At 38.4% G+C, this 19495-nt stretch overlaps 1 protein-coding gene across 5 annotated transcripts in view; it reads left to right on the top strand.

Annotated features, from left to right (window-relative positions):
- Positions 1–19495, top strand: part of HMGCLL1 (3-hydroxy-3-methylglutaryl-CoA lyase like 1) — a 326458-nt gene that overhangs the window by 238271 nt on the left and 68692 nt on the right. For all 5 annotated transcript variants that reach the window (XM_066252808.1, XM_066252798.1, XM_066252811.1 and 2 more), the window contains 2 exons: positions 1617–1680; positions 5785–5973. In XM_066252808.1, the coding sequence (XP_066108905.1) occupies positions 1617–1680; positions 5785–5973 (253 nt within the window). The remainder of the gene's footprint in view (positions 1–1616; positions 1681–5784; positions 5974–19495) is intronic.

Raw genomic sequence — 19495 nt, 5'->3', positions numbered from 1 at the left:
GAACAACATAGAAATGGATGGCTTGGAATTTCTATGTAATAAAATCTAGATATTTTGGGTTCAGAATCAATATACTTATATTACTAATACATTATCTATAATTGTTATATCTGAATTGAAAATATGTACTCTTTTTCATCTTTAGCCACCTCTTCATTATTATTTCTGCATAAAAACTGCTTTCTCTCACGTATCTTGATTAAATTTATATATTACTTAAACAATAAACTTAGATTATAGTGATTGGAAAAGCAGAGAGATTGGTTTCCTGTCCAGCGTCACTTTCAAATTGTACTTGAACTTGTCCCCGTCCTCCTTCCTGTCCTCATCACTGTTTGCCTGGCTTATGGACCTGCTTATTTCATGTCAGAACACAGCTTTATTCGCATTTTAATACTTTTGAAATTAGGTTACATCTTTAGAATCAGTGGATATGTATTGAATATATGTATCATATTTTCCTACTTTCAACCTGTTACAGAATTCATAGTGTATCTTTCAATTGACAGCATTTTAGACTCAAGGAAATATGGGATTGTCTTCTCCCCTATTTTTGCCTCCACCTTTCCTCTGGCAGCCACTTCTAGAGCTCCCAAGGAGTTATATTTCTGGAAAACAAATCTGATCTTGTCAGTACCTTACCTAATAATTTCGTGGGCCTCAAAGCAATTTTGAGTGATCTCAAAGTTCAAACTCCTTGGCATGGCATTCACAGGCCTTGCTATCTAAAGCTTTTCCTATTCTGGCCCAAAGAACCGGATCTCCAGCCTCATTTCCCACCACCCCTCTCTCCCTCATGTGAATTGCTTCATTCCTGACAATCAGATGCATGATGCATTATTTTTATACAAGTGTTGTACAGTCTCTGAGGAAAGTTCAATAAAATGGGATTGGTGTTGAGCTGAAAATAGCTAAAACAGACTTTTTCTAAGGCTTAATACTTAAAGACGGAAATGCATCATTGTCCTTGCAAGAAAAGCTTGACTTTTGATATTAAATTGTTGAAGAAGCTTATGGAATATCTTTATTTGGAGCCTTTTAAAAGCAGACTAGACACTCTTCTATTTGGGATGATTTAGGTACACTCAGGAGAGATAAGCAAGATGAACTTTGAGGTTGTGGCCAGTTCTAGGAGTTTTGAGGTGATTAATGACTATCTAAGTAAGGCCAAGACATCCAGATGGAGTGAGGAGGGAAATTCAGTTAGTCAGCGACATGCTTTTTCTATATAGTTCCAAAAACCTGGGTAGTTAACAGTTGATTGTATGTACTTATTTAAATAAAACTATGTATTTCACTGGTATCTTCTGCTTTGAGTGTTTACATGCTGCTATAGTATAAACCCCACAAGATAAACACCGATTATCTTATTCCCGTCTGCCATCAAACAACATATATCAAGTCAAAATTATTAAGTAGTTAAACATGTTAGTTAAATTGAAAATGTTCTGAACTTGTTTTTATTTGGTCTGAGCATAAAATAATAATGAAGAAAGAATGTAAAATAAATTTTCTTGATGACTTTTTTGGCTACTATTTTATTTTTATAAAATGGAAGTTAAGAAGTGTCTTATCCACCATACTCACATTTATATGGTTCTGTGTTTTAAATTTAGGTATGTGTCTTGTACCCTGGGCTGTCCATATGAAGGAAACATCATACCACAAAAAGTGACAGAAGTAAGATATACCTCTGGCTTTCTAACTAATGGCAAAATGATGTATATATTTTAAAAAGTGCTCTATTTTCCCTACTATTTAGTGCATCTACACAACAAAGACTAAGGGGAACCATAATGGGAGATGTGTGATTGCTTAACTCAGTGATTTTCAACTTTTTCCATTTCATGGCACACATAAACTAATGACTAAAATTCTGTGGCACACCAAAAAATGTATTTTTTTACTGATCTGACAAAATAAATAGGTATCCTTTTGATTCATTCACCTTTGAAGTGGCTGTTGTCGTCTTTTTATTTTTTAACAATCTAATGGGTATGAAGTCAGCACCCCTCATTTCATACATTGTCAGGTATTGCATGTTTTAAAAATCTGTCAGCACACTGGTCGAAAACGTCTGGCTTAACTAATAGTTTCATTTTAACACTGAAGACCTATATATTACTTATCACTGTTCAAAGTTTAATAACATTTGAGTTTTGACTTTTGGGTGCTCAAAGGTGGAGGGAAAAAATACCTGCTTTATTTTCCTGTGGGTAGAACACAGCTAATGACTTTTCTGTCATATCATTCGGGCAGTTGTGCTCACTTCAGATTCGCCTTGGTTGCTCAAATAGCATTCTTTTTTTTTCTCCTGCGTACTTTTGGCACATGTATAGGAGTATATACTGCTTTGCATTTTTGTTCCTTTAGGGTCCTTTAGCTCTTACTGCTGAGATACAAGTTGCTATTCCAGAACAACTTTATAGCAATAGATTAATCATTAAGGACATGCTTAGTGAGGTTCATTTTTTACTTAATGTTCCTGTTAATTAATTGATGCCAATGGTGCTAAATGCATTATTATAGTTATTGAGATTATATTAGGCTACCTCAAACACTACTTTTTTATACAAAGTATATTAATATGCACCTGTTGTTAGGGTTGTTAATGTTCTTATATTTCCTAATGTGGTTCCAAAGCAGTGAAAATGGCATTGTTGAAATAAAAATTTAGGCTGGATTAACTTTTCGTTTTGGCTGAAGCCAGAGTTATTTTTGTACATGAATTTAACTTTTGAAATTCACTGCAGATTTTTCACATGAGAGATAGCCCATGGTCCAGTATTTAAATAAGACCTTTACAACACAGAGGCAGATATATATTTAAAATAATGAAGATTACATGTTAGTCCTTCCGTTGCATAGGATCTTTCCAAGATCTGTTGTTAATTTTATTTACAATTATGGTTTTGGTTTGTTTTGTTTTTTTTCAGAGACAGAGAGAGAGTCAGAGAGAGGGATAGATAGGGACAGACAGGAACGGAGAAAGATGAGAAACATCAATCATTAGTTTTTCGTTGCAACACTTTAGTTGTTCATTGATTGCTTTCTCATATGTGCCCTGACCGTGGGCCTTCAGCAGACCAAATAACTCCTTGCTCCAGCCAGTGACCTTGGGTCCAAGCTGGTGTGCCTTGTTCAAACCAGATAAGCCCGTGCTCAAGCTGGCGACCTTGAGGTCTCCAACCTGGGTCTTCTGCATCCCAATCTGATGCTCTATCCACTGTGCCACCACCTGGTCAGGCCAATTATGTTTTTTTTTTTAAAGAATACTTCCACAATGGTATAAATTCAGACTCCACAAGACCTAGATCCAACTCTGCCTATACAGCAAACCCCTGTTCTTCTGCATCTGCCTCTGCCTCATATCATCTCTGGATGGACCACACATACACACCCACTGGCTCACCATTCCTGCACCAGAATGCCTGAGCAGTTACTGAAAAGGATTACATAACAGGCAGATCAGAAACATTAGGAATTCATCACTAACAACCTTAATGGGCTTTCTGTGCTATTCTAATATTTTGTAGCCAGCTCACTCTCTTTCTTTCTGAAATGACTAATGCATAATTTGTTCACTTTCCAGTCCTTCAAATCTCTGGTCCTTCCCCTGTATATTCAACTATTTAGATTCCTTCCTGTTGACACTTGAATATTCAAGCTTCTTCCATCTGAAACTTTCTTCCTTAATTTAGCATCTTCATCTCGTTATCAACTCTCTCCTTCCTTCTACATCTAACTTCTTCAAAAGACTGTCTACCGAAGTGGTGTCCATTTCCTCATGTGCCACCAGCTCTTTATTATAACCTGAGTTGACTTCTAGATCTTCACTCCACTGAACTCCCTCTTATATGATCACTACTTAGTTCTTGGGCAAAGAAATACAAGATAATACATACTTAGCCCTCATCTTGACTTCTCACAAAATCTGGGGCTAGTGACCATTTCCTCCTTTCTTTAGTCCTCATATCCTTTGTATTCTCTGACACAGCACTTATGATTTTCCTCCAACCAGTTACATTTCTCCTTTGAAGCCTCATTCTCTTTGCCATGAAGAAATTCCAGCATTTAATAAGTAGTAGAGAGGAGAGTGAACATTTTGATTTTTTGTATTCAATTTTCCATCCAATAATAATTTTCTACCTGGACTAGGTAGACCTTCTGAGTACCCTCCTTCCTGTTTTGATATTGTTATTGATTTGAAAAACCAATCTGATTATATCACTACTAGCCCAAATTTTGTCATGGCTTTCTATTGCTCTTATGATAAAATCGTCAACCAAAACTCTATGCTTGGTTGAGTCACAAGGCTTTGTAGGGTCTGCCTTATGCCTATACCTCCAGCTTTGTTCCCCTTTGGTTTATGCTTTCTCATCACACTGTCCTTTGCATCTGACTTTTTTCCTGCCTATAATGCCCTTTGCATTTTATATTTATGCTACCTAGAACACACTTGTCTCTGCATTTGATGTTCTACCTGGAACAGTCTTCTCATGCTCTTCTTTCTCAGCCTTTTAAACAAGTTAATGCTTACTTTACCTTAAGCTATCAGTTGGGCCTTTGCTGCTTGACAGATCTAGGTCAATTTCTCTTGCCACATGCTCTAAGAATCCTGGTTTTTTGTTGTTGTTGTTTTAAATCCTTATGATAGCTGTAATTGCACAGTCTCAAATAGAATTGATGATTAAGGACTGTCCTCGTCTACGGCAATACCACCCTGAACGCGCCCGATCTCGTCTGATCTCGGAAGCTAAGCAGGGTCGGGCCTGGTTAGTACTTGGATGGGAGGACTGTCTTCATTTGACTCCAGGCTCTATAACATCATGAGCCATCTCAGTATTTGTGACCCCATCATATCCCAGCACCTAGCACAGTGTCTGGCATAAAACGACACTGAAGACATACATAATAAATGAGGTAGTGAGAGGTCATGTGTGAGATTTTGTGCAAAGTGATTTTTATATATTCTCATTTCATTTTCATAGTCATCATTATTACTATTGTAATTCTTAAAAATTAAAAAAATGAGGATTAAAAATATACTGAATAAAGGTGTTTTGTTGTCAGTATTTTATAGACTAGGTTAAAATTCTGCCCAGTGACTGACACGGTGACAGCTGAGATTTAGATCCAGGCCTGTTTGACCCCTGTACCCATGAGCTTGTCTACATACCATGCACCTTCATGCAAATTCTTATTGCTCTTTGAATTAACATTAGTTATACAGCTTGATGGGTGGGACCTTGCAGTATATTTTTATAATATCACTACTTAGCACTTGAGTCAAGAAATACAAGATCATATGTGCACACATTTATGAGCCAGAAAAATTAAGCCAGAAATATTTATTTACTCTCCCAATTCTAAAACTACTGACTAATAGAACTGAAACTGGTATTGACAGTTCTTGACCCCTAATCTAATACCTTGAGAAATGCTACTTCCAAAGGAAATCTGTAATGCTTCTGTTTGATTAAAGAGTTGAGAAAAGTAAGCCTGCCATCATTGAAATTATAGTTTATAATTCCTAATTGAACAGTAGTAAATGGATAGTTATGACTGTAAGGCAAACTTAAATATTTTTAAAAAAAGATAACTTCAGTCATGTTATGTGGGGGTTTATATAATGCTTAGGATTTAATGAGAAAGGAAATGGACCAGAAAACTAAAATGTTTTCTATGAATGTGTCACAGTCTTGGTTGTGATGTTGCTGAGGAAAACAGGGTTTGAATCTCTTCATTTTCATTGTTTCATAAGCTCTTCACCTGTCCCAATAGGTTTCCAAGAGACTGTATGGCATGGGCTGTTATGAGATCTCTCTGGGAGACACAATTGGAGTGGGAACTCCAGGAAGCATGAAGAAAATGTTGGAAAGTGTCATAAAAGAAATCCCACCCAGTGCTCTTGCCGTTCACTGTCATGACACATATGGACAAGCCTTAGCCAATATCCTTACGGCCCTTCAGGTATTTTGTATTATCTGTAAGGTGTGTATCCCTATTTTTAGTATAAACATGTTAAGAGTTTCAGCAAGCCTGACCAGGCGGTGGCGCAGTGGATAGAGCGTCGGACTGGGATGCAGAGCACCCATGTTCAAGACCTTGAGGTCGCAAGCTTGAGCACGGGTTCATCTGGTTTGAGCAAAGCTCACCAGCTTGGACCCAAGTTCACTGGCTCGAGCAAGGGGTTAATCAGTCTGCTGAAGGCCCACGGTCAAGACACATATGAGAAAGCAATCAATGAACAACTAAGGTGTTGCAATGAAAAACTGATGATTGATGCTTCTCATCTCTTCGTTCCTGTCTGTCTGTTCCTGTCTATCCCTCTCTCTGACTCTGTCTCTGTAAGATAAGAATTTAAAAAAAAAGAGTTTCAGTGAGATAACATTGAAAAAATGTAATGGATATCATGTTTAAACAGTGTCTACTACATGACAAGCATTCAGGAGGTATTTGTCAGTTGTACATGTTTTTGTTTCATTTTGGTTTGTTTTATCAGGGCAATGATGTATCTTATTACTGTTAATTTGATTTGATAAAATTACTCAACTTGTTCATGTTAAGGTATTAATCCCCTTAAAGCTGTGTCAGGTTTTTTTTTACTCCCATGTGCTTCCTGCTATGAAGTTTAATAAGTTGAAATATGATAGCATTTTGAAGAGTGCAAAGTGCAAAGACAGTAGGGTGTACTGATTTAATCATTAATATTTTTTTGATAATTTGGTGCTTTATGATGAGACGATATGGTGCTGAATTATAAAATATTTTGTGTAAGATGTTTTTCTGATGTTGACCATTATACTTTTGAAAGAACCTCTGGTTTTCAATCAAGTATATTCTGTTATATGATCAAAATCAAGAGATCTAGAAAATTGGAGGATTCAAAAGTGTTTCTTAAATTCTAATAACAGATTGAATATGTTTAAAAAATAGATATTAAAAGCATTTTCAAGGTACTGTTTTAAAATTAGTGTTCATTTCTTAAACTTAGCTAAAAATAGATTCTTTCGATGTTCTTAGAAGACAAGATTCTGGGCCCTGCCGGTTGGCTCAGCGGTAGAGCGTCGGCCTAGCGTGCGGAGGACCCGGGTTCGATTCCCGGCCTGGGCACACAGGAGAAGCGCACATTTGCTTCTCCACCCCTCCGCCGCGCTTTCCTCTCTGTCTCTCTCTTCCCCTCCCGCAGCCAAGGCTCCATTGGAGCAAAGATGGCCCGGGCGCTGGGGATGGCTCTGTGTCCTCTGCCTCAGGCGCTAGAGTGGCTCTGGTTGCAACATGGCGACACCCAGGATGGGCAGAGCATCGCCCCCTGGTGGGCAGAGCGTCGCCCCATGTGGGCGTGCCGGGTGGATCCCGGTCGGGCGCATGCGGGAGTCTGTCTGACTGTCTCTCCCTGTTTCCAGCTTCAGAAAAATGAAAAAAAAAAAAAAAAGACAAGATTCTGATGAGTAAAGATAAGACTCTTATGAAAGATTTTGGTTGGAGCTGAAAATCAGTATGTAAAGCTAAATGTCACAGTCCTGAGTATACAGTTGCTTGGCTGAAGTTAAAAAACAATGTGAAGATCAAGCCCCACAAGAGCTTATTTTGACGTTGTAACATATGTGCACAAATCCTTATTTATCCTCTGGAAGCAGGCAAGGAACATTGTACTGAATTAGAAGGGAAAATCATATCCCATGGACTTTTGGGCGTGGGAATTTTTACAATTTTCCTTCCCTAGGTATTTTGGTTTCTAAAGCATTAGAGAACTAGGCATCGCTTCAGGATTTTGTATTCAGCTGCAACTGTAACTTATTAAGTGTTCCTGACCAGCAAGTTCTTAAGTTCCCAAAGAGGTGTGTCTCAGTCTCTCTATCTCATCTCTCTATATGAATATATTCGCTATATGGCAACACATTAAGTAGTAGTTTATTCCTGTGTTGTTGTATAGTGAATAATAGTTTAGTTCTTTGGGATGAAGGGCAACAGCACAAAACCTGAGTACCCGAACTTCTGCTTCTGGACAGCTTGCCTCTTGAAAGTGCCCAAATGCAAGCAGTGCTGACCCCACATTGTGATTTTAACAGTTCAGGAAGGCCCATCTAAAGGACAGTTGTTTAAAATCAGCTCTAAAGAAAGAAAGGGAACTAACCCCAATAAAAGGTGTGTGTATGCACACGCATGTGCACCACTCTATAAAAAGAATGCTTTCAGCAGATGAAACACCATTTGGGCAAAAGGCCTTGGGAGAGGGGAAGACCTTTTCTAGGAACTGAAAGAAGACCAGTCTGTTCAAGGGGAGGCTAAGCTTTAATAACATTTGCCGAATTAGTTGCCTGGTCTTTCTTTATGGAGAAATAAGGACTGAAATCCTGTGGCACTTGCCCATCCTGGAACAACCGTATGGGGGGCTCAAACCAGCCTAGGGCCCAAGCAAGATGGGGAACATGAGTGAGAACCTGTCTAAGGCTGAGATCCCCCAAAGCACCATACTCTCAGTCAGAGGTTGAACCAGCAACAGTTCTGTCTCACAAAAGGAAAAGGCAAGCACATTCATTCTCATGGCTTTGGCTCTGACTGGAGGCAAAATCCAGTTTCCCTTTGTCCGTCACAACCTTTTGTCCACCGTCATGTGGTTTAGGGTTCAAATTCCCATTGCTAACAAAATTTGAAAGACCCAAGGAGATATATAACTTTGAAAAGGCTGGGGGTTAGTAGCACTTTCAGGTACGAAGACGTTCTGAGAAGGAACACATCTTCAGTTTAAGCCCAGCTAAGGGGGTGGGGGGTGTTCTACTCGTCAACAGCTGCTATGGTGCTTAGTAGGAAGTGTTATGTTAAGCATCTGTAACTATTTTATGTTCTTTTGCTGTGTCCCCAAACTCCCTGGATATATGAAGGACAGGAGAAGGCCAGTTTGCTGTTAAATTACCACATAGCTTAGGTTATAGACACAGTGTAAATAGGTGAAGAGGGTGACTGGCTTGTGTAATAAGCAACATGACATTAAGCCAGAGAGGCAATTGAGTAATTGAGGGAATGGTCAAAAAGTAGAGATCTAATAAGGAAGCTACAACGTTAGAGTTGTAGAGGGTTTATTTTATTTTATTTTTAATTTTGTCTTTTCTGCTATACACTTTCATATAGTTTAATAAGCCGGTGACAATATAATAAAGAAACTGTGTAGCTGAGACAATCTCTAAATGTTTTGGAACTTGATTATGTTGATAAAGATAGCCAAATGTGGTCCTGGAATGTCCGTGTGACCACACGTGGGTACTGGTCCTGAGCATCACCGAGTAAGGCAGGCTCCTCTTCTCATCACCCATCCCTTGCCAGTACCAGCAACAACCACAGCAGAATCACCAGGTTCACTTTTAGTGGAGGAGAAAAAAATGTTTTGGGAAAGACTGTCAGTGTTTCAGCAGAAGGGAAATCGGAGAAAGTTTCACTTCATTATGAACAGGGCTAACCTTGGCTTCAGGAAGCAATGGTCATATTTCATTTTTTTTAAATGGAATCTTTGAAGTGGCTTCTAGTAAAATTGGTGTAGGATGTGGAGTGGATATCATTTGCTTTAATTTAGGGGTTGAGAAACAGTTTACAGTGCTCCAAACTGGATGTTAATATTAAGGCAAGCAGACATGTAATAAGTGGAAACTTGGCCACATGGTAGGAAACAAAAGAGAATTATAAATAGAACTCCCCCCCCCCCAGTCTGGAAAGCACATACTAATTATGTAGTAGAGGGTAGGTAGTAGAGGACTTTTTCTTGGGTTTCACGGTTATTGTATTTTTAATGACATATACATATGACATAGGACTGTCTGTAGAAGGTTGTATGGAAGTCAAGAATTCATAATTATCAAATTTATTTAATATATAGAAAAATTTGGAGACTATAGCTTTAAATGTGGGATATTTATAACCACTCAAAAGCAAAAGAGCAAGAAAATGAGGTGAGAAAATGTACAGCATTTTAGTAATAGAAGAAACATACATGGGCCAGTATACTTGTCCTAATTTTTTATGTAAAAATTGGTCTTCTCTCTTCTATACACTCCCGAGTACCTAACTAAAACACCAATGAACAAAATTTTCAATCTACTTAATACCAAACAACTGGAAAGTTGCTGTTTTTCTCCACTCAAATGTTTTGAGTCTTCTTAATTAGGTAAAAACAGAATAAAGCAAATAAGAACCCATACTGCAAATAACAGTACCATGTTAATAGGTAGCACAGAGACAAAGCAGGAATAGGAAATAATTAGCTCTCTCCTAAAGAAATATTATGTGCATTTTTTTTCTGTTAAACTTAATAGGCTTTTTGCTTAATGTGCCTTTTTTCATAATGTTTTCCATGTGCTTATTATTCTTTTTAGAATAACAAAATTATTTACCTAATTTTTACATCAGAGCATTCATTTTTTTACATTGACTTTTACTAGTTCATGTTTAAATACGACCAAAACATTTTTTAAAATTTATTAAGTGACAGTTGGAGAGGCAGAGAGATAGACTCCTTCATGCACCCCAACCTGGATCTACCCCTGACCAGGATCCACCTGGCAAGCCCCCTACCGGTGATGCTCGGATCCTCTAGGACTGCTGATGCTTGGCAACCAAGCTATTTCAGCACCTGAGGCAAGGTGATGGAGCCATCCTCAGCACCCAGGGCCAACTTTGCTCAAACAATTCAAGCCATGGCTGTAGGAGAGGAAGAGAGAGTCAGAAAAAGAGAGAAGGGAGAGGGGTGGAGAAGCAGATGGGTGCTTTTCTCGTGTGCCCTGACAGGGAATAGAACCGAGGACTTCCACATGCCAGGCCACACTCTACTGCTGAGCCAACCAACCAGGGCTTAATTTCAAATGTCTCATCTGATTTCTTTTTTTTTTTTTTGGCATGGTAAATTCTGTTTTTAAAACTATTTAATTCTTCATTTACTGTATTTTTTATCTTTAGGTATTCTGGTATATTTATGGTTTCTATTTTTTATTGTATTTTATTGTTTATGTATTGTTTTCTAATTTTGTTTATCTGTCATCTGCATGTTCTTTAAGAGGAATATTTGATTTTTTGTGTGTGTGATAGTTCATACATCTCCATTTATTTAGGGTCAGTTATTGGAACTTTATTTGGTGTCATATTTACCTGATGTTTTGTTACCCTTGATTCCTAACATTGGTATCTGTGTATATGAGCAAGTAGTCGCCTCTTCCAGACTTTGCCAGTTTGCTTTGGCATATACACCTTTTCATCATTTAACTTAGTTTAGGTTTCTGGATGTGTCTGTTGGTGGGGCTTGTTATTATGGCCTGTTTTGGAGTGAGGCAACCATTTGACCTCTGAGGTCAGGGGTGGAGAGTGTGCCACCAGCTGAGAACAGCTGGGTAGGACTGCTGGATTGATTTCCTGCCCAAATGAGGCTGTAGGATGGACTCTGTGATTGTCTGGATTATCTGGTCAGGCTTACTAGATGTTTGTGAATGTGTACTATATATACTCACTATTAGAGCCAATTAGGAATTAGCTTCCCTGCCTGGAAGTGCAGCAGGAATGGACCCGGGGCCTGTGTGGTTTGTAGTTTGGGGACCCCAATCGGGCAAGAGTGTGCACTGGATATCCTGGACAGGTGAGACCAGTTTTGCCCTGCAGACAGAGTAAGCCATGGCCTGGGCAGTCTGTTCAAACGCTACTATAAACAGCACCATCGGGTGATCTACACATCTTCCCACGTTCTCTGGTCAGGAGGGAAGAAGGCTATATTTACCAATATGTGGGCCTAAAGATTAGTTTCCCTACCAGGACTCAGTGGGAGAAGCAACTCCAAGGCTACGAAAGCTCTCTTTTTTTGTAAGCCTTATTTTAAGATGACCTGTGCTCCAAGTTTCCTGCCCCAACAAGGCCACTGGCTTTACTCTGGGGTGATTAGCTTTGCTTGCCCGATGCTCAGCCCAAGTTGATGGGTTAGGCAGCAGCTTCCAGGTGTCCTTGCGAGCCCTCTAGTTAGATGGGTCCAGGAGGCAGGCTCCATAATGGGGTGAAGACACGACTCAGCTCTCATGCCTAGGTGAGACCAGGAGGGTCTATTTCAGCAACTCCCCATTTTTTCAAACAGGCTTTCTGGTCGGGAGGGGTCAGGAGCTGCATTCAGCAGAGGGAGACACAATGAGTTAACCTTCTGTCTAGGTGGATCAAGGGAATCTTCCATGGCCATTACCGGCTTTTCTCTAAGGCTCATCACATTTGCCTGCCAGTCTCTTGGCTCAGTGCAGTTAGGTTACTCATCTTCCAGGACTTCTTGCTAGCCGTTTTGGTCAGATGGGCCTGGGAGCCACACTCTTCAGTGGGAAGGACTATGACTCAGTTCCTCTTCCTTGGCATAGTCAGACCAGTTTCTAAGGCCGGCACATCTTCTATTTGAGAATCCAAACCAGGCAGAGCTGATCCCTGTCAAGTTTCCTGGTCAAACTGCACCTGCAGCTTGGCTCTACCGAACAAAGCCACTGGTTGAGACTACTACTCTGACTTTAAAGATAGGAACTCAGTTTTCCAAGATCCGAGTGCCGGTTATTACAAGCACCTTTCTCCTACTCAGTCACAATCAGATTCCGCGTGGTTGAGCCTTCCAGATTCTCCTGTAACTTTGAAGGGCAAAACTGCAGGTCCAGAGATGAAGAGGTGCAGGTCCCGAGTCAGAGACACAGACTGGAGGAAGACAACAGCACTGATCGTTCCCTTTGTGAAATGAAGAGAGAAAAGACAAAATGAAGGACACACAGGAGAGATTTCATTCCAATTTCCAATCAGCTGGACAGGGAATTGCTTCTAAGTCTGTGTAAGGTAGGGTGATAATGAATACGGGATTGGGAGAAGGGGAAGGGTAATCACTCTGACAGTGCAAGTTTGGAAAATCAGGTGATGTCACTAAGATAGCTAATCTTTTCAAGGTATTGCTAGTTTGGTGAAAACAAATCCAGGGACCTGTTAATGACAACAATCTCTATTTCACAAACTCATGTTGTACAGGGTCACAGCTATTATGCAGCTACCCCCCAAAATACAGTGGAAATAATTCCTCAGGGCTTCCTCAGCCCCTCAGGCAAATAGGCTTCTGAAAGGCCTGCCTGCCAAATGCTATAGCATGGACAAACCGAAATTCTACATTTACTGCTTAATAAATGACATTTATTGTCCATTCAAGCAGTTATAACAGAGTTACTGGTTGCTTTACTGTTTTTGTTTGTTTTTCAGTTTTATTTAGATAATAGTTGACATACATCACTGTATAAATTTCAGGCATCCAGCATGAAGGTCTGACTTTGCATATATTGTGAAATGAGTTTACTTAAGACGTTTACTTAACAATTTAATTAATATATATTTATATATCATTAAATTAATGGTAAGTTTCACTTCAGTTTTATTTAGTAGTCCTTATCTCAGGTAGATACAATGAAAACAAGTTTTCTTTTTGTAATGAGAACTCTTCATTTTCCTGTGTATTCTGCAACAGTGGGAACAGCAAACATCATATATATCCCTAATATTTATCTTATAACTGAATGTTTATATTTTTTTTACCACATTCTTCCAATTTCCCCTCTCCTCACACCTTGCCTATTATAACCAAAAATCTAATCACTGTTTCTTAGAATTTGTTAGGATTTTTTTCTTAGATTATACATACAAGTGGGATTATAGAGCATTTGCCTTTATAAATTGGACATATTTGATTTAGCATAATGCCCCAAAATCTCATTCCTGTTTTCACAAATGACAAGATTGCCTCAGTTTTTATAGATGAATAGTATTCTATTGTGATAAATACATATATGCATATACATATGTACACAACTTCTTTACACATACACTTCTTTATCCATTCATTCACTGATGGACACTTGTATTGTTTTCATGTGTTGGCTATTATAAATAATGCTGTTATAAACATGGGGGTGCAGATGTCTTTTCATTTTAGTGTTTTTGTTTACTTTGGATATACATATTCTGGATTTCAGAGTAGAGATCTTTTACCTCCATCATTAAATTTATTCCTATAAGTGTTTTGTTTTGTTTCTGATGCTGCTGTATTTGGGATTATTATTATTATTTTCTTTCTATATAGAAACACTACTGATTTTTGCATGTTAACTGTGTATCCTATGACTTTACTGAATTTGTTGATAAGATCTAACTTTTCTGGTAGAGTATTAAGGATTTTCAGTATGTGAAATCAGAGAAATTTTACTTCTTTCCTATTCTGATGCCTTCTTTTAAATTTTTTTTTCTTGCCTGCTTGCCCTGGCAAAGGCTTTTACTGCTATGTTTACTAGGAGTGGTGAGACTGGGTACCTTTGTCTTATTCCTGACCTTAGAGAAAAAGCTTTCAACCTTTCCCCATTAAGGAGAATCTTAGCTGTGGGATTCTCAGACATAAACTTTATTGGGTTCAGGTACATTTCTTTTAAACCTAAATTGGTTTTTGTCGGGATTAGATGTTGAATTTTATCAAATTCTTTTTCTTTACTTAGTAACATGATCACATGTTTTTTTTTATTCTATTAATGTGTTGTATCAAATTGGTTTACAGATGTTGAACAATTCTTGTGTCCCAGGTATAAATACCAATTGATCTTGCAAAAATGATTTCAGTGTGCTTTTGAAATTGATTTGCTAGTACTTTATTAATAATTTTTGCATCTATATTTATCAGGGCCATTGTCTCTAGTTTTCTGGGAGTGTCCTATTCTGGCCTCGGTAATACGGGCCTACTAAGATGAGTTTGGGAGGGTTTCTTCTTCATTGATTTTCTTGAAGAGCTTGAGGTTTGGCTTTGATACTTTAAATGTTTGGTAAAATTCATCAGTGAAGCATCTTGTCATTGGCTTTTTTTTTTTTTTTTCTGAAGCTGGAAACGGGGAGAGACAGTCAGACAGACTCTCGCATGCGCCTGACTGGGATCCACCCGGCACGCCCACCAGGGGCAACGCTCTGCCCACCAGGGGGTGATGCTCTGCCCCTCTGGGGCGTCACTCTGCCGAGAACAGAACCACTCCAGCGCCTGGGGCAGAGGCCAAGGAGCCATCCCCAGCGCCCGGGACATCCTTGCTCCAATGGAGCCTTGGCTGTGGGAGGGGAAGAGAGAGACAGAGAGTAAGGAGGGGGGGGGGTGGAGAAGCAAATGGGCGCCTCTCCTATGTGCCCTGGCCGGGAATCGAACCCGGGTCCCCCGCACGCCAGGCCGACGCTCTACTGCTGAGCCAACCGGCCAGGGATGGTCATTGGCTTTTCTTGCTGGAAAGTTTTTGATTACTGATTCAGCCTTCTTACTATTGATTGGTTTATTTAGACTCTCTATTTCTTCCTGATTACATCTTGTTAGTTTTTATGTTTCTAAGAATTTTTCTGGCCCTGGTCAGTTGCTCAGTGGATGGAGCGTCTGCCCAGCGTATGGACTTCCCGGGTTCCACTCCCTGCCAGGGCACACAGGAGAAGTGCTTCTCTCCCCCTACTCCAATACCCTGGTAACCAACATTTCAATCGATTTTTTTAAATAGGATTTTACTTTTTTAACATATGTGGAATACCACATATGTTATATCATACAGTACTTGTCTTTCTCTGCCTGACTTACCTTGCTTAGTATAATGTGCTCAAGGTCTATGCTTATTGCCACAAATCTCTTCTTGGTGACAGCCATTATAACTGGTGTGATGTGATATCTCATTGTGGTTTTTATTTGCATTTTCCTGATAATTGGTGATGTTGTGCATCTTTTCATGTGTCTGCTGGTCATTTTGACATCCTCTTATGAAATAATGTTTAATTCTTCTGTTGAAGTTTTAATCAGGTTGGTGTTTTGTTGTTATTGAGTTCTTTACATATTTTGGATATTATCCCTTTAGCTGATAACAGTTTTCAAAACTTATCTCCCATCCTGTCTGTTGTCTTTTTGTTTTGTTGTTTATTTTGCTGTGCAGAAAATGTTGAGTTTGATGTAAGCCCATTTGTTAATTTTTGCTTTTGTTGTTTGTGCTACTGGTTCTGTCTCTGGCCCTTAATGAGAAAAGAGTGCAACTTGCCAGACCTTGGATAAGCATCACCTCTATCTGGAAACACCCAATGAAAACAGGTGTGCTGGAAGGGGTATACTGGCGATAGTGTTAATGGGACTGTTACTTATTTCAGCTAATGATATTGCTAGTGTAGAAGAGGTCAGGGCATGGACAGAGCTGATTGTTTCGGAGAAGTCTAGTAACCCTGGATTCTAGTGACATATTAAAAAAAATCATTGCCAAGACCAATATCATTGAACTTTTTCCTTACTTTTTATTTTAGGGATTTTAATGAATCAGGTCTATGTTTAAGTCTTAGATCTATTTTGAATGGGTAGTATAAGATAGGGGTTTGAATTTATTGTTTTGCATGTGTTTGTCAGTTTTCCCAGGACCATGTTTTGAAAATACTGTTTTTCCCCACTAGGTATTCTTGGCGCCTTGTCGAATATTAGTTGAAGATATATACTGGGAATAAACTCTCGTCTTTCTTATTGTGTTCTATTGGTTGATATGTCTATTTTTATGCCAGTACCATACTGTTTTTATTATTATGGTTTTTGTCGTGTGGTTTGAAATCAAGAAAACTGACACATCTGACTTTATTAGAATTGCTTTGACTGTTCTAAGTCTTTTCTATTCTGTACAAATTTTAGGATTGTTTCTTCTATTTCTGCGAGGAATCTCTTCAGAATTTTGAAAAGGGTTGGATTGAATCCACAAATGGGTTTGGATACTAGAATCAATTTCACAATAGTTTTATTTTAGGAACATAGAATTTCTTTTTCTTTTCTTGATGGATTGATTTTTAGAGAGTTAGAGAGGGAAGTATTCATGTGTTCTAAATAGTGGTGCATTCATTAGTCACTTCCCATATGTGTCCTGACTAGGGGTCCTACTGATATATCATCTAGGTATTTTGGGGCAATACTATAACTGAGCTAACCAGCCTGAGCTAGGATATCTTTTCATTCATTTCTGTCTTCTTCAATTTCTTTCATCAAAGTTTTATAGTTTTCAGCAGAGACATTTTTTTTAATAATTTTATTTTTTTAATGGGGTGACATCAATAAATTAGGATACATATATTCAAAGATAACAAGTCCAGGTTATCTTGTCATTCAATTATGTTGCATACCCATCACCCAAAGTCAGATTGTCCTCTGTCACCTTCTATCTTGTTTTCTTTGTGCCCCTCCCCCTCCCCCTTTCCCTCTCCTATTCCCCCCTCCCCCCCGTAACCACCACACTCTTATCAATGAGAGACATTTTTTTTTTACCTCATTTGTTCAATTTATTCCCAGGTGTTTTATTGTTTTTTATTCCATTGTGAATAGGATAGTTTTATTTCTTCTGAAGATACTTCAATTACTGTAAAAGACTAACTGAGTAGTGACTGTGGGAATCCTTGTCTTGTTCCTGACCTTAGGGAAAATATTTGTTTTTCTTTATTAAGTATAATGTTAGCTATGGGTTTGTTGTATGTAGAATTTGTTGTGTTGAGGTAGATTGGTTATATATCCAATCTCTTTTTATATTATGAAAGGATGTTATATTTTGTCAAATGCTTTTTCTGTATTTTTTTAGATGTTTGTATGCTTTTTATCCTTCATTTTAATTGGTAAGGTCTAGTACTTACTTTATTGATAAGATCTAGTACTTTGAACCATCCTTGCATTTCAGGGACAAATTCTACGTGGTCATGGAATAAATTTGTTTTGCTAATTTTTTGAGAAATTTGCATTTGTATTGTGCTATCTGTATCTGGTTTTGGTGTCAAAGTGATGCTGTCTTCATAGAATGGGTCTGGAAGTATAGGAGTATCACTTCTGTCTTCTTAATAATTTAAGGTTTATTTTGTGGTCTATCATATAAGTCACTCTGGAGAATGTTCTGGTGCACTGTAGGAGAATGTATATTCTGCTGCTGTTGGTTATAATGTTTTATATGTATCTATTTTAGACTCTTTTGTGCTAAAGTCTGGTTCAATTGCAACATTCCTTTAATGATTTTCTGTCCAGAAGATGTATTCATTGTTGATAGTGGGGTAATGAAGTACCTTGTAGTTATTTTGTGTCTTTTCTCCTTAAGGTCTGTTATTACAGTCAACCCTGAAGGTTCTGCATTCATGAGTTCAACCAACTATAGATGAAAATGTTACTTTGTATTTGACATGTTCCGTTTAATGAAACTTATATGGTTGCATCTGTAGTAAATATAGACATTTTCTTTTTAATATTTTTTAAAACAACTGTTTATTGGCAATCTAGAGATGATTTAAAGTTTATGAGAGTATGTACATAATTTATATGAAAATAGTATTCTATTTTATATAAGGGACTTGAGTATCCTCAAATTTGGTATCTAGGGGGTGTGGAGGCATGTTCTTGGACCCAGTTCCCTGTGGATACAGAGGGATGTATATTCACTTAATATATTTAGGTGGTTGGCTGTTGGGAGCATATATATTTGTTATTGTTATATTTTCTTGATGTAACCTTTTATCATTAGTAACCTTTTCTGCCCCTTGTTACCCCTTTTGGTTTGCCATTTACGGTCTGATATACATGTGTCTGTACCTGTCTTCTGGTTTCCGTATGTTTGGAATATTATCTTTCATTCTTTCACTTTAAGCCCATCTGTGTCTTTAGAGTTAAGACGAGTCTCCTGTTGGCAGCATATTTGGGTCTTATTTTTTTAATCCATCCAGCTTCTCTTTGCCTTTTGATTGGTGAGTTCTGTCTATTTACATTTAGGGTGATTATTGATATGTAAGGATATACTACTTCCATTATGTTTTTTTCTTTGTTTTTGTTTTCTTTTTGTCTCATCATTGTTTCTTTTTCCTTTAATCTTTGTAAGTTGGTGGATTTCCATGGTGATTTTCTCAGTCTCCCTTTTTTTCTTAACAGCTCTTATCTTTGGAATACATATATTCTTTGTGGTTACCATGAGGTATACATAAAACTTTATATAGATAATATACTTCTATTCCTACTAATAGTAATTTATCTTTGTTACTAAGTTGTAGTAGCTATAGTTACTTTTTTTTTATTTGTTATAGAGAGGGGGGAGAGAGAGAGAGAGAGAGAGAGAGAGAGAGAGAGAGAGAGAAGGGGGGAGGAGCAGGAAGCATCAACTCCCATATGTGCCTTGACCAGGCAAGCCCAGGGTTTTGAACCGGCAACCTCAGTGTTTCCAGGTTGACGCTTTATCCACTGCGCCACCACAGGTCAGGCTATAGTTACTTTTTTTTTTTTTTTGTATTTTTCTGAAGTTGGAAACGGGGAGGCAGTCAGACAGACTCCTGCATGCGCCTGACCGGGATCCACCCGGCATGCCCACCAGGGGGCGATGCTCTGCCCATCTGGGGCATCACTCTGTTGCAACCTGAGCCATTCTACCACCTGAAGCAGAGACCACAGAGCCATCCTCAGTACCTGGGACAA

The sequence above is a fragment of the Saccopteryx bilineata genome, chromosome 1 (assembly GCF_036850765.1).
Source record: "Saccopteryx bilineata isolate mSacBil1 chromosome 1, mSacBil1_pri_phased_curated, whole genome shotgun sequence".
In the NCBI taxonomy this organism is placed as follows: domain Eukaryota; kingdom Metazoa; phylum Chordata; class Mammalia; order Chiroptera; family Emballonuridae; genus Saccopteryx; species Saccopteryx bilineata.
Note: the sequence above shows the minus strand (reverse complement) of the source record. Positions and strands in the feature narration are given on the sequence as shown.